Here is a 13,339-nt window from a genome sequence, read left to right on the forward strand (position 1 = left end):
CAAATTGTATTTGCCTTTGTGTGCTTTTCTCGCACGGCAATTTGTTCCATATTTAGTAAGCATCTCCACATCCATGATTGTTGTAACTTTGGCGGCACAAAATTGTTTCAAAATTTTAGCGTACAGGTTTCTCTTTTGTTTGTGTTTCGAGAAGCCTGGAGGGTTGTAAGCGGGTCCAATGTGCTTGACTGCAGCATGGTATTGTGTTGTGTGGTTCGCCTTGCTGTTGTCAGTCATTATGAGCTGGATTGGGAGTTGGTTTCGAGTTCGCAGCTGGAGAGAGAAAAGCCAGGCCATCGTCCTCGTCACCACCCATTCTCTTCGTGCCCAGCGGTTGGGAGCGCTGGCCAGCCGAGATTTTCCGGGCGGCGGAGGAGCTGTTAGGTTTGGCCTGGGGATTCGTCTCTCAATCCCTTCGGCGCCCAGACGCTGTCATGTATTTGAGTGATTATCCAGACCAGGCGGCGGGCAGAGGCGAGTCCCGTCTTTCAAGTGCAGACCCTTTGGTCGTCCCTTCGAGCAGCAGCGTGACTGATGGTCTCATCGACTCGTCGGGCGACAGGAGGGCTGGCGTGGCCGGCGCCGGAGCTGACAGAGGAGCGGCGCTCCCTTTTGATCCCAAATCACCAAGCCGACCGGCCGACTGCCTATGCTCGTCAGGCATTGTACGTGCTAGCCGGAGGGCGAGACGTCGTGTCGCCAAGACGCCGCTAACCATTCGAGAAAGGCCAACAGAGACAGCACCTTCCTGGAGGAGACCAACGGCCACCGCAGATCACCCCGCTAATTGAGCGAACAAAATCGGCGGACCCTTTGAAGTATGCTGCCAGGATCATGGGAACTCTCGAGTGGCGGCACACACACGACGCGGAAGAGCCCTGCTGGCGCCACCCATTGTGCAGTGTTCACGTGGACCTTGCATGCTCGCCTCCCTCACCTGTGTGTGCGTGATGGGTGTTCTACTCTGAGAGGAGGAGCCCGACAGGGCATAAAACGACGCGGCAGAGTGCTGGACATCGGGCTCTGAACTATGTAACGTTCAACCACCACGCTCGTAGTTGGTGAAACCACTATCCCTTGCTTTTCTGTATATGTGTGTAAATAATGTCATAAGCCTCTGTTATGTTTCTCGTATCCTCTTGTCAGCGTTCAGTTCCTCCATCCGGATGCCATCACCTGCAACATCTTCCTTCCCACATCGAACAATATATATATATATATATATATATATATATATATATATATATATATATATATATATATATATATATCAACTAGTCTCCGCCGTTACTGAAAGGCGGAAAACATTTTGTGGCGCATTGTGGTGTTGGAGGGCAGAGCGACGCAGTGAACTTTTATGGGATAAAATGTTATCGCTCATCAGGGGCGGGAAACTTGCGACTTTTCTCGTTCGAAGGCGTTGTTAATTAATCTTCGGTGGCTGTAGACGGCGTCAGAAAAGTTCGCGGTGCGAAAGCTGGCTGCAGGTCTTCATGTTGCCCCAATTTCATTTTTTTCCCCCTCTCACTACTGTTTTGCCAATTAAGAAACGCCTAGAAAGTGCGCAACCTTGCTCGCGGCGTCCGAAATCTGCGTGCGGGACTCGCCATAGTCTACAATGTCTTTGTCAAAAGTAAACTGTAGTGGGACACATGTCAGCGCATATGTCACATGCACTTTTTTTCACCACATCCATGTCGGCACTATTCGTTGCAAAAGTAGGAGGTTCTGAAAAATGTTCGCTGTATGTGGACTCAGTTTCAAAGGGTAGCACAGGAAAATCGTAAGTGCACTGTAATATGGTCATTATAACTGACAGTTCACTATATCTGGGATCGTTATAAGTGGGTTGGACTGTATATTGCATATTATAAAGAAAAAGTGGTAATTTGACACCACCAAACTAACCTGCACAATATTTTTTTATACCACAAATGTTTTAAAAAGCCTCTTCAAATTCTATTTTTTTGCATCAAAGAAAGTGAGAACAACTTTAAATAGAAGCAGGCTTTGACTTTTGGTAGATTGCAAGTGATAGCCTGTAAAATAAGTTACATCTTAAAACTTGCTATACTTGAAGCATATAGGACGGCATAAGAAACTAAAAAAATTGCACTGATCTGAGGGTAATATCTTCATTTCATTTTAAAGTGGGGTTTCTCGGCAGTGCATATTTTTCCTGCATACAAGTTTTGACGGCTAAGCACCACTTCATTGCAGTGAAACCGCTCTTACAAAAAGTTACATGCAAACTAACATATACATGAATAAATGCTTTCACGGGTTAGCACCCCTACTCTGCAGTGAAAGCCCCTTTACAAGGTGTTACAAGTGCACTAATATGCATTTATCACTTGTCTCGAATAATTCAAAATTTTCAATAATTTAAATGTGAAGTGAATTCGTATAGTACATTATTCGTTTGAATATTCGATGCATTTGAAAATTCGCACAAGCATAGTGTTTATAAATAAGTTCTACATGGCAGACAGCAAAAAGATGGGCTTGCCTTCTTAAAAACGTCACAACCATCTTCATAGCCTTAAAAAGACCCTGAAACACTTTTTTGGGTAACCTTGGAATTAATTCACTGGAAAAGCGTATTGCCTCCCAAATTTAAAGCCGCGAAAATTTTAAGAATCCGTCCATTATGAGCGGAGTTGCAAAGATTTGTCACATACAATCGCATTCTCTCTTCTCTCGTCTCGACGAAAGCGCTGGAAGCTAAGCAGTAAGAGATGAGAGGAGCAAACGAAAAACATCACGGTCGCCTCGTGACATTGAGCAATTTTTTAGGGTGAAGCTCCTTAGAATGTGGGTCTGTCTTTCCTCCGTTGGTGTATGTAGCCACATTGCAAACATCCCACTACACCCCATCACTGCAGCGGCCATAAGCCAATACTGTTGAGAAGTAGCTAATATAAAATGAAAGGTAGTCATGTACTCGTATCCAGGTGTGCATTAAAGAACCATAGTTTTTTCCACTGTGTCCATCCCTTGTTTTTACGTGACCACCTATAGTTCCACCTTTGCCAACTGCCCACTACTTCCGCTACGTCCTCGCAAACATCCCGTTACACCCCATTGTCGATCCCATAAAGCCGTTATAATGAAGGTGGAATAGAAGCGACATATATAGCTACCACTTACGAACAGTAAAATTTCTTGTATAAATATATACTGAGTTTCTTACGTTTTTGATGATGTAGAGGGCGATATTTGTTGATGGTTCACAGTTTAGCAATGAAATCCTCCAGAGCGAACCCACACATCATCATTCACTCTGTGGATATGCTGTTTTTTTTTTTTTTTCATCGAATACAAGGGTATTTAGTGCAATCGCGCGTGCACGCGTAATCAAGTGACAGCCTCTCGCGGCGATTTCTGTGACAACCGAGCGTGCCATGTTCAAATCAGCCAATAGCTGATAGATGGGTCATCTGCGTTTGATTTTTAGGCATATTCCATGATTTATCAAGGAAAGACAAAGCAATTTTTAGCTGACTTTGATCATTTATTGAGAATTTCAGGCTGCGTGCTACTCTCTAACATTTGGCTCGCGCGTTCTCGGAAGCCTCTACTACCGACCGGCAGTGTTTTCTGACCACGCTCAAACAGTGTTGCAGGGCCCCTTTAAAGGGGCCCTCCAACCATCTTCACGACTTCACAGTTTCACATGTTTCTGTAACTGGTGACTTACACTGACGTCTTAAGAGATAAGTAGCGCAAGAACGGCAGCGATAGGGCCACGCAGTGCAAAGTTATTCAGGGTACAGATATGAAAATAACGTAGAATGCAATGGATGCTTACCCCTAACTCGATTTTGGCGGGCTCATCTCACTATGTTTTCCTTGCCCTCTGACGTCGAAAGGCTGCTCAACGATATAACTCAAAGCCCTACTGTACAGAAAGCTCGCATGACATATTGCCCGTTACGTCCAGCGCATTAAGGACGCAGTTGCGATGGTAACAAACAATGTGGTACTTGAAGAGGAAACGACACATGCGAAACGAAGGAGCTCGCGAATGCTTCTTTAATGTTTTGTAGCTTTACTGATCTTTCTTTTTGCAATGGCGTATATATATCAACGCTCTTGAATTTTTTTCTTTTAGTTTCTTCAAATAACAGCGCCCGGAGCATCACCGGCGCGTTTCCTCCACCACATGGCGTCCGGCGCATTCTTCGACTAGCTTTGCAGTTTTCAAGCTGGAAAAGTAGGAGAGCTTTATTCTTTGTCACTTTGAGTGAAAAATAAATCCAATAGTAATCCCTATTTTGATGCAATGCCGCGATCACATTTAACGTTACATTTTTCCCATCATATGGCGGCAACCTTTCGGCATGATTTCCGTTCGCAGTAGTTCTGGCGAGTGCCGCTACGAGATATGCAGTCAGCACCAATGTTTTAAAGCGATAAAGGGCCCCTTAAATTTGGACGCACTTTGAGATGATCAGTAGTAATCACAATGCTCCCAGGTAAACTTTGAAACCTTCCTCTTCCACTCTAGATATGATGCTATCTGGCACAATAATCGTTTTCTTCTGATTGCTATGTGTCGTCACGTGATCCTTCAGAGCCAACCAATAGTGAATGCTTCCATGGTACACTCGATATTGCCCGCTGGTCATAGCCACATATTTCGCTGTAATCCGAGCTGCCAGCATCGCATGAAGCAATCAAGGAAGGGTATTTGTTAAAATTAGAGCAGCGAGAATACTGGTGATTCAAAGATAAACTTTCAGTTATTGTTTGTGACTCACAGCTCCCTCTCGCATTCATGTCTGCAAGCATCCTAATACATATCTCACGCATTTTAGACCGGACTTATTCGTGCCTTTGCGAACTTGATCCCTGTTTTCTTAACTGCTAAAGTGAACAGTCGCTGGCCACAGATAGAAAAAAAAAAAAGAAGTAGCTCGGAGACCAAATTGGTTCATAGGACAACAACACAATGAAACCGCCCATGGTGGAAGCTGGAAGTAAATAAATCAATGCCAATGATTGCTATGGCGATGTGATGTAGGCGGTTTGCCTGAGTTGTCCATAGTGGACAGACTTTCAAGGTTTGTCTGCCAATTACTGGTATATAAGACCAAAGGGTCAACGTTTTATGGCTGTTTACTGAAAAAAAAGTCGCAGCTTTGCCGCAAAGGCGAAGCAATGAACGCGATAGCAACAAATTGGAAGGCCACGCACAGAGTGGCAAGCAGATTGAAACGTGCTCTGTGTTTCTCATGCAGAAATGACACACGAAACGTACTCACAGGTACAGATGAACGCGAATAAGCGTCTCAGTTGTTACTTTGCTGTGTCTGAAAAGCGCGCCCTTATCGCAAACGGAGGCTGTGCAACGATTGCAGTGACCTTTGTGTGCCCGGTAACTACAGCAGAATCGTTCCGACGAAACCCAAAGGCTAGCCAAGACGTACGATTCTCCCCACTGCAAGATCAGGGCGCGCGATCAAGCGTACACCCCTTTATTCTCTACGTAGGCCAAAGTACATGTGAAATAAGAGCCGCCGCGCGCTCACTGCGCCATCTTGCTGATAATGCTGGAAACACGATAGTTCCCCCTGAGGTGCCCACCAACAGCGGTACATGGTAGATATGAATAGCTTGTCGTTCGAACGTTGGAGGTATTTCTCGGCGGCTCAGTAGTTAACGCCTCGCATTTACGACGCGGAGGTCCCACGTTCGATTTCACTGCTGGACTCTGTTTTTCTGGGATTTTTTTCTGTCTTGCCTTTTCATATATATAGATACATATACATATACGGTGCATGACATGGACGCCGACGTCCACGTCGAAATCCAGCAAAGTGTGTCCATATAATTGATAACGCAATAAAAGAATAAAATACCCCCTATATTTTGGTTTTTATGGTAGATAAAGAGATATCACTAATGTCAAGCCCTTTTTATACATAAGGCACCCTATGAGGCCACTATGTGTTAAAAAAAAAAGCTTTATTACAGGATCGGCATCCAGGTTTCAGTCATCCTAGAGATCAGTATCGATGTTTCTCGAAACCCAACATCAAATCCCTTCCAGGAATGACCCATATACAAGATACGAGAAATGCCTTCATGCAAACGGCAACATTAGTTTGGCACTTAGTTCGAACCCCACCCTTTCCTCATCACCCTTGCCTCTCTGTCCCAACCCTTGCGAAGCACTAAATTCGCGACTACGACCCACTAACTGAGGTGAATCGGAGAACTTTGCTGTAATCACTAATGAGAGTAAAGAGCATATACGAAGAACACAGAGAAAAAGTACAAACACACAGCAACATTAGGTCGGCATTTAGGTTGGACAAGATCGGGAACCCTTGCTCTAATCTAATGCCTAACGAGAGTAGAGCACAAATAAGAACACAGGGAAAAACTACAAAACAGACTGGTGCTTTTCTCCGTGTTTGTCGTTTGTGCACCCAACACTTAGAGCTTAGAAAGCCGTTGAGCCCAACAATCAATTTTGTTAATGCTCCCTAACTCGGTTTCAACTGCTTTCCATTTCCACATTAACGATCCTTACTTGAGGGCCTTCTTGAGCTCGGCCTGTTGCTCCTTCTGAGCCTGCTGCTGCGCATCGAGCTCTTTCTTCAGCTCAGCCATCTGCTCCTGGGTTTCTTTGACTTGCTTCTCGGCTTCGGCTTCGTGGATTTTCTCATTCCGTCTGCAGTGGTGACAAGGAAGTTTAACCTGAGACTGTGTTCCCCATTTCCATTTGACTCAGGACAGGTAGCACACACACATACTACAGACGAGAGACTAGAACGCACACAGACATCAAAAAGAAAGACCTTAAAGGTTTGCTGGTCACGAAAGACCAAGCAATGCTTTCGGTAAACTTACAGAAGCCATTTCCTTTCTAATAGTTGTTAAATGATATACACTACACTGTTGTTGCATTTCGTGCCATCTGTAAATCTTCTAAAACAAGCAAACCGCATGATGATTGACAGTTTTAAACCCTGAAAAGACTTTGTTGGCTAATGACAGCTACATCTGCATATGCATTAACTTTGGGTTTTCAATTTATCGAAGCTATTTAAAATTAATAGTTCTGCTAAAAATTAACCTGTTCTTTTCCTTTTTTCTATAGGATCTCCCAAGCTTGATACTCTAAGATGTTTAAAAGCAATGACGAATGTGCATCAGCACTATGGTTTTTACCAAAAACCTAAAAAAAAACATGCATTGCAAATGGCTTTACATCACCAGTGATCAATCATTGGTGCCTTTGAGTACCTACATGCACTACTAGTCTCTAATAATAATAATAATGTCACGCGGTCGTGAAGTGGCCGAAGAAAGGAGACTTCGTGTTGGGATTTAACTGTTTATTTGGGCGAACCTGTGCCCGGTAAAAAGAAGGTCCAATTACAGCAGCAGTCTCGCACAGATAGCAGTCTCGGACTGATCGCGGCGAACGGAGCGTCGGCCTTCGATCAACAATTGACAAGCGGCGAAGCACGTCAGCATTTATACTCTTGCCGTCGAATGTTAGCGTTATCGCTGGCGGTGGCGTAGGTTCCAGAACAATCTGTACCGTTTGCACAGTGGGCATGATCTTATCGAAATGATCTACTACAGTCCGGAACCTTCTCGAAAACTGCAGGCGCGGTTTGCGCTGAGAATCGTGTGGTGTTTTGGGACGATAACAAAAACTTGGGAAATGGAACGTGGCAATAATAATAATAATAATACAGTATTTACTCAAGTAAAGAGCTCACTTTTTTTTTCTTGAAATATCGGAGCAAAGTTGGGATTGCGTTTATTACGCGGGGCAAATTTTATGAAAACTTTTTCGAGGTGAGCAATAAATGCAGTACTAATGCAAAAAAAAAAAAAGAAACTTTCGAGGTGAGCAATAAATGCAGTACTAATGCAAAAAAAAGTTAGAGGCCCTCAAACACTTTTTTGAGTAACCATGGAATTCATTCACTAGAAAAGTGTATAGCCTCACAAATTCAATCCAGCAAAAAGTTTTAAAATCCGTCCAGTAAGAGCGGAGTTGCAAATATTTATCACAGTGCAATCGCATTCTCTCTTCTCTCGTCCCGACGAAAGCTCTGGAAGCTAAGCAGGGAGGGATGGGAGGGGAAAAAAAAAACCTCACGGAAATAGTCACGATCTTATCACAGCAAGCGATTTTTTTTGTAGTTTTGCAGAAAAATGCAACATGATGGCGACCAATGGCGATAAATGGCCTTTCGCGACAGCCATGGCAACAGTAAATCCTGTCGTCGTCGCTCGAAAATCGCGTGCATGTGGTTGGACCTTGATGTTTCGTAATTGCAGAAAGCGACCATCAGTTGGCGCGAGCAGTTTCGTGACCTTTGCTCGCTGTGAACTTGTGAGCTGCGATATCTCTATACTCGCACCGTCGTGAACGCCGCTGTGGCGTATAGATAACTAAATGAGACAGGGGACGTGCCGCGCACAAATAGAAAGAAAAACAATACGGCGCGCGGCAAAGGGCGAAGGGGTGGAGGGAGCAAACCGAAGTGGCCGAGGGGGGTAGGCGTAATAATATAAAACGGAAGAGATCCTAGGACAAGGAAGCGCCAGGTGTTGGTTAGCGGGACTGCGGTCAATGAATGGAGGGGGTGCGTTTATTAAGCGAGGAAAGAAAATCTAAATTTTGACGACTGATATTGTGGGTGTGCTTATTGTGCGAGTGCAATCATTATGCGAGTAATTATGATGATGATGATGATAATAATAATAATATCTGGAGCTTTATGTCCCAAAACATCGATATGACTTTGATAAATGCCGCAATGGGGGCTCCGGATTCATTGAGCAGTTGGTGTTCTTTGACGTCTTACCTTTTTAACGTGCACTGACATTACACAGAACACGGGGCTCTGCCATTTCAGCTCCATGCAAATACCGCGGCCAGGAACGAGCCCGCAGCCTTTGGGTCAGCAGCCATGCACCTTACTTAACCGCAACATTACCTTGCCGGACTAGTCTCTAATCAAAAAAAACATTGTTGCCAATATTTTTTGCCTGCAAAGATATACCATCATTTTTCAACGATATGTGACTGCTTCTGTGCGAATAAAATCTTGAACTTAATAAACCGTGCGCTAGCTCATGCATGAATCACCTGCACTGTACGTTGTCGTGTTCATAATACAAGAAAAATGCACCCAATACCAACCTGTATAACTGGAATAGCTGGTTCTCAATGACGGCGATCTCGTTTTCGCTCTTCAAGAACTCGACGGCCTCGTCGCGTGCCCCCTTCAGCTCCTCCATGTCCTTTTCCACCAACTTGACGCGATTGAGCTGCCAATGCAAGCATGAAAAAAGCTATGTAGCATAGGTCGGCCAAGTCAATCGCGAGTCGACTCACTGCGACTCGGATAGAGCCGCAAGTCTGAGTGAGTGCATCTGAGAAAAATTTTTGTGAGTATTGGTGAATACGAGTCCGAGTGAGTACGGTTGAGGAAAAGCTTGGTGAATACGAGCGAGTCCGAAAGGCAAAATATACTTTATCAGTGAGTCTGAGTGAACTCCTCGTGTTTCGCTAACCTTTGGAAGTACCCTCAAATCTTGATGCAGTGAAACTGGATATACGAAAATCGACAAATTCCCGAAAAAATTTGTTGATGATGATGGATTTGTGGGGTTTAACGTCCCAAAACCACCATATGATTATGAGAGACGCCGTAGTGGAGGGCTCCGGAAATTTCGACCACCTGGGGTTCTTTAACGTGCACCCAAATCTGAGTACACAGGCCTACACCATTTCCGCCTCCATCGGAAATGCAGCCGCCACAGCCGGGATTTGATCCCACGACCTGCTGCGGTCAGCAGCCGAGTACCTTAGCCACTAGACCACCGTGGCGGGGCGAAAAAATTCGTTATAAAGAGGATTTCGTTAAATGCAGGTTCGGTACGAAGATTCTAAGAATAATGCACAAGTTTAACAAAAAGAGAACTGAAGACAGAGCTCACCCAAACACTTGTTTAGCAGTAAAAACTGCGTTATTATTGGGATAGCAAAATATACACTTATGTAAACACTCTCAACAAGCTGTTGCCGTCAGCGCCATGTTCCGTAACAAGTCTAAATTGATAACATGCCCCCTAGCATTGTAACTTTAACGAGTGGCTGAAAGCGCGCGAGTGCTGCTGAAGCAGAGATCAAATTAGCCGGCCCATCTCCATCTCCTGGAGGGAGCATATAATAATATCCCCAGCGAGTTATAATTGCCGTCGAATACTGAAACATAAAAAGATCACCCGCCTTGAACGCACTAATAAAAAAAACGCAGGGGGAGAGGGGTGCAGTCATGATGGCTGATGCGCGTGCTACCCAGTCAAGCATCAGTCCACATTTACTGCGAGGAGCATTTCTCCCTGGAGAGCACTTCTCCCTGGAGTAACCGTATTTGTTTATTTATACCAGGGTTTTGTTGGCTGGCAGCCTTACTTCTTATGCCATTACAATTTCTTCCTATCGTATTCACTGCATTGCATTGAACGCACCATCATGTTGCTAGAGCTAACTGGCTACTCACGAACTCGCAATGTGGCACAAGACGGTAAGGCGCGTGAGGAGTAGACCTCCAAAGACCCATCGTTGTCACCATGGTCTTGGAGAGCTTCCATGAAGGCCTAATCTGACAGTTCCTGAATAGTTGTCCCCATTTTAAAAAAAATAAAGAAAGAAAAGGGAGGGGAAAAAACAAACAAACAAAAAGCTGAATGTTCTCGGAGGCCACTCCAAGTGCGCGCAGTGAAACCATGCATGCGCGCACGGCGTCAAAAACGAAGAGCGAACGACACGGATATCGCAGAAAACTACTCGGTATAGCTGTCTCAGTATTCAGCGCGGCCCCCATATATTTGACGTTAACTAAAAGTGAAACAACGCAAAGTGGCATCAGCTGTGTCACTTACAGTGGAGTTCAGACTTCTGCAGCAATCGAAGAGTGACACTGCCAACGCAAATGTGGTTTTCTTTTTCTGTTTTTGGTTTAAAGGGAGGGCCCATCCGCGCATGAGCCTCAGGCTGCAAGAACAGCGGCAACGCCATCTTGAGGGGTGCAGAGCCGTGTGCCAACCTCGCGCACACCCGCACGCGCGATTGAGCGCTCGGTTTGTTTTCACCTGGGAGTTGCCGCTGTCACTTCGCGCTTTGTCAACGGCGTGACAACAGTGGAAGGTGCACGCTCATGGTAAAATGACAAAATCCGGGTCAAAATTTCTAGGTAGTCGGTGGCAAAAATTTGTTATATCAAGGATGTCTCCCTGTTTCTTTGTTCCATAGGGGTCGCAAATACATGTGCTTCTATGGAGCAACGGCGGGGAATAGAAAAAATTCGTAATATCCAAACTTTGTAATATAGAGGTTCGTTACAAGCAGGTTTAACTGTATAATGAACCCAGATATAACTAAATATTGATTATAATGAAGCTAAGAATAGTCTTGCAATAAATATAGTGTTAGGAATATATCTTTATAACAAATTTTTTTTAGCATTGGAATCGGGAACATTTCTGCATGCAAAGCGGAGCCACGTAGGTTTTGTGAATTTTATTTTTAGTTAATACCTTTGTTGATTTCGTTTCCACGGCAGGAGATATTCTCGTATTGATGCAGCAAAGAAACTACACTTGACCCCTTGTTATGTTTGGCCCAGCAGTTCGTCTCAACAGATGCCATTGTGCGTGAGCCGGTCTCCGAGAAGGCTTCCAGCCCGATATCGGGGCCCGGTCAGAAGCGAAAAGCACGATGCTGTCCTGCAGGTGGGCCAGGCAGTTTGCTGTGGTTGACTTACGATCAACTCGACGAAAGCTTCGCGAACAACCCTTTTGTTAAGCCGGGTTGAACAGTGTGAGACGGCAGCACTGTTGCAGTTCCCATGAAGTCAACCTCTCGACTCGGCTATTGTCGCCTACGCGAGGTCGTCGCAAATCACTGGCAGTTCGGAAGCGTGGGAAGGCGTCGCAGCAGCCGTTCTCAGGAAACGAACACTTGGACTGCCGTGTTCGAGAAACTTCTGGTACACTGCAGCAGAACGACAGCTGTTGATGTTCGTGGCAGCGGCCACCTTCTCCCCAGAGGAGCTCGGCTTTACCTCTCCACCGGACTCTACCCCCTCGTCCTGCGAAGTCTTCAAGGCGTGGGCCGGGTGCGTCGTTGTGTGGTGCGCTCGTGCTACCCATTGGACATTTGCGCCTGTATTCCTCGTCAGCTGAGTGGTCCAATATCTGCACCCTTTCTGGTGGGTGGATCACCGAGGCATAACGTTACCTGATTTGTGGCAACAGTGGTCCCCGCCTTCTTAGGACTGCCGTATAAGGAATCTACGGGCTGTTAAAGTTGCAGGAGGAGGTTGGTGATGGCATCCCACCGCTGCCACCAGTTGTTGCGAATGGGGGTCTACCCGGTCTCTTGTGGTAGCGTGGCGTAACATCGGGTGAAGAAAATAAACGCACGAGCAAGGTGGTTAAACCGTTACATGATTCAGAGCGACGTCCAGCACTTTGCGGTGTCGTTTTAAGCCCTGTCGGGCTCTTCCTCTCCGAGTGGAACACCAACCACACACACACAACAGGTGAGGGAGACGAGCATGCACGGCCCACAGCACGTCCAATATTGAGCCGTGATCACTGCACTGCAAGGTGGCGCCAGCAGGGCTCTTCCTCGTCGTGTGTGTGCCGCTAGTCGAGAGGTCCCAAGATCCTGACAGCATACATCAAAGGGTCCGCCGATCTGTTCGCTCAATTAGCGGGGTGATTTGCGGCGGCCACCACGATCTCTTCCAAGGAAGATGCTGCCTTTGTTGTCCTCTCTGGAACGGTTTACGGCGTCGTGGCGACACGACGTCTCATCCTCCGGCTAGCAGGGACAATGCCTGACGAGCATAGGCAGCCGGCCGGTCGGCGACTTGATTGAGGATTAAAAGAGCGCCGCTCCCCCGTCAGCTCTGGCGCCGGTCACAACAGCTTTCCCCGTCGCCAGATGAGTCGCCGCATTTGAAAGTCTGGAACTCGCCTTTGCTTGCCACATGGTCTGAATAATTGCCGAAATCTTCGACAGCGTCTGGAAGACTGGGCGCCGATGGAGTTGAGAGCCTCCCCAGTAGACCGGCTTACGCACAATGGCGTCTGCCCAGACGAATCGCCGGGCCAAACGTAACAGCTCCTCCGTCGCCCGGAAAATCTCGGCTGGCCAGCACTCCCAATCGTTGGGCACGAAGAGAATGGCTGGTGACGAGGACGATGGCCTGCTTTTGACTCTCCAGCTGCGAACTCGTAACCGACTCCCAAACCAGCTGACAATGATCGACAACAGCAAGGCTAACCA

The 13,339-nt window shown here is 46.1% G+C and overlaps 1 protein-coding gene across 1 annotated transcript in view; it reads right to left on the minus strand.

Moving 5' to 3' along the window:
* Positions 1-13,339, minus strand: part of glu (structural maintenance of chromosomes 4-like protein gluon) — an 88,062-nt gene that overhangs the window by 52,246 nt on the left and 22,477 nt on the right. Inside the window, exons 6-7 of the mRNA XM_037425586.2 lie at positions 9,179-9,306; positions 6,542-6,682 (exon numbers count right to left, since the gene is read on the minus strand). Of these exons, the coding sequence (XP_037281483.2) occupies positions 6,542-6,682; positions 9,179-9,306 (269 nt within the window). The remainder of the gene's footprint in view (positions 1-6,541; positions 6,683-9,178; positions 9,307-13,339) is intronic.

The sequence above is a fragment of the Rhipicephalus microplus genome, chromosome 5 (genome assembly GCF_043290135.1).
Source record: "Rhipicephalus microplus isolate Deutch F79 chromosome 5, USDA_Rmic, whole genome shotgun sequence".
Taxonomy (NCBI): domain Eukaryota; kingdom Metazoa; phylum Arthropoda; class Arachnida; order Ixodida; family Ixodidae; genus Rhipicephalus; species Rhipicephalus microplus.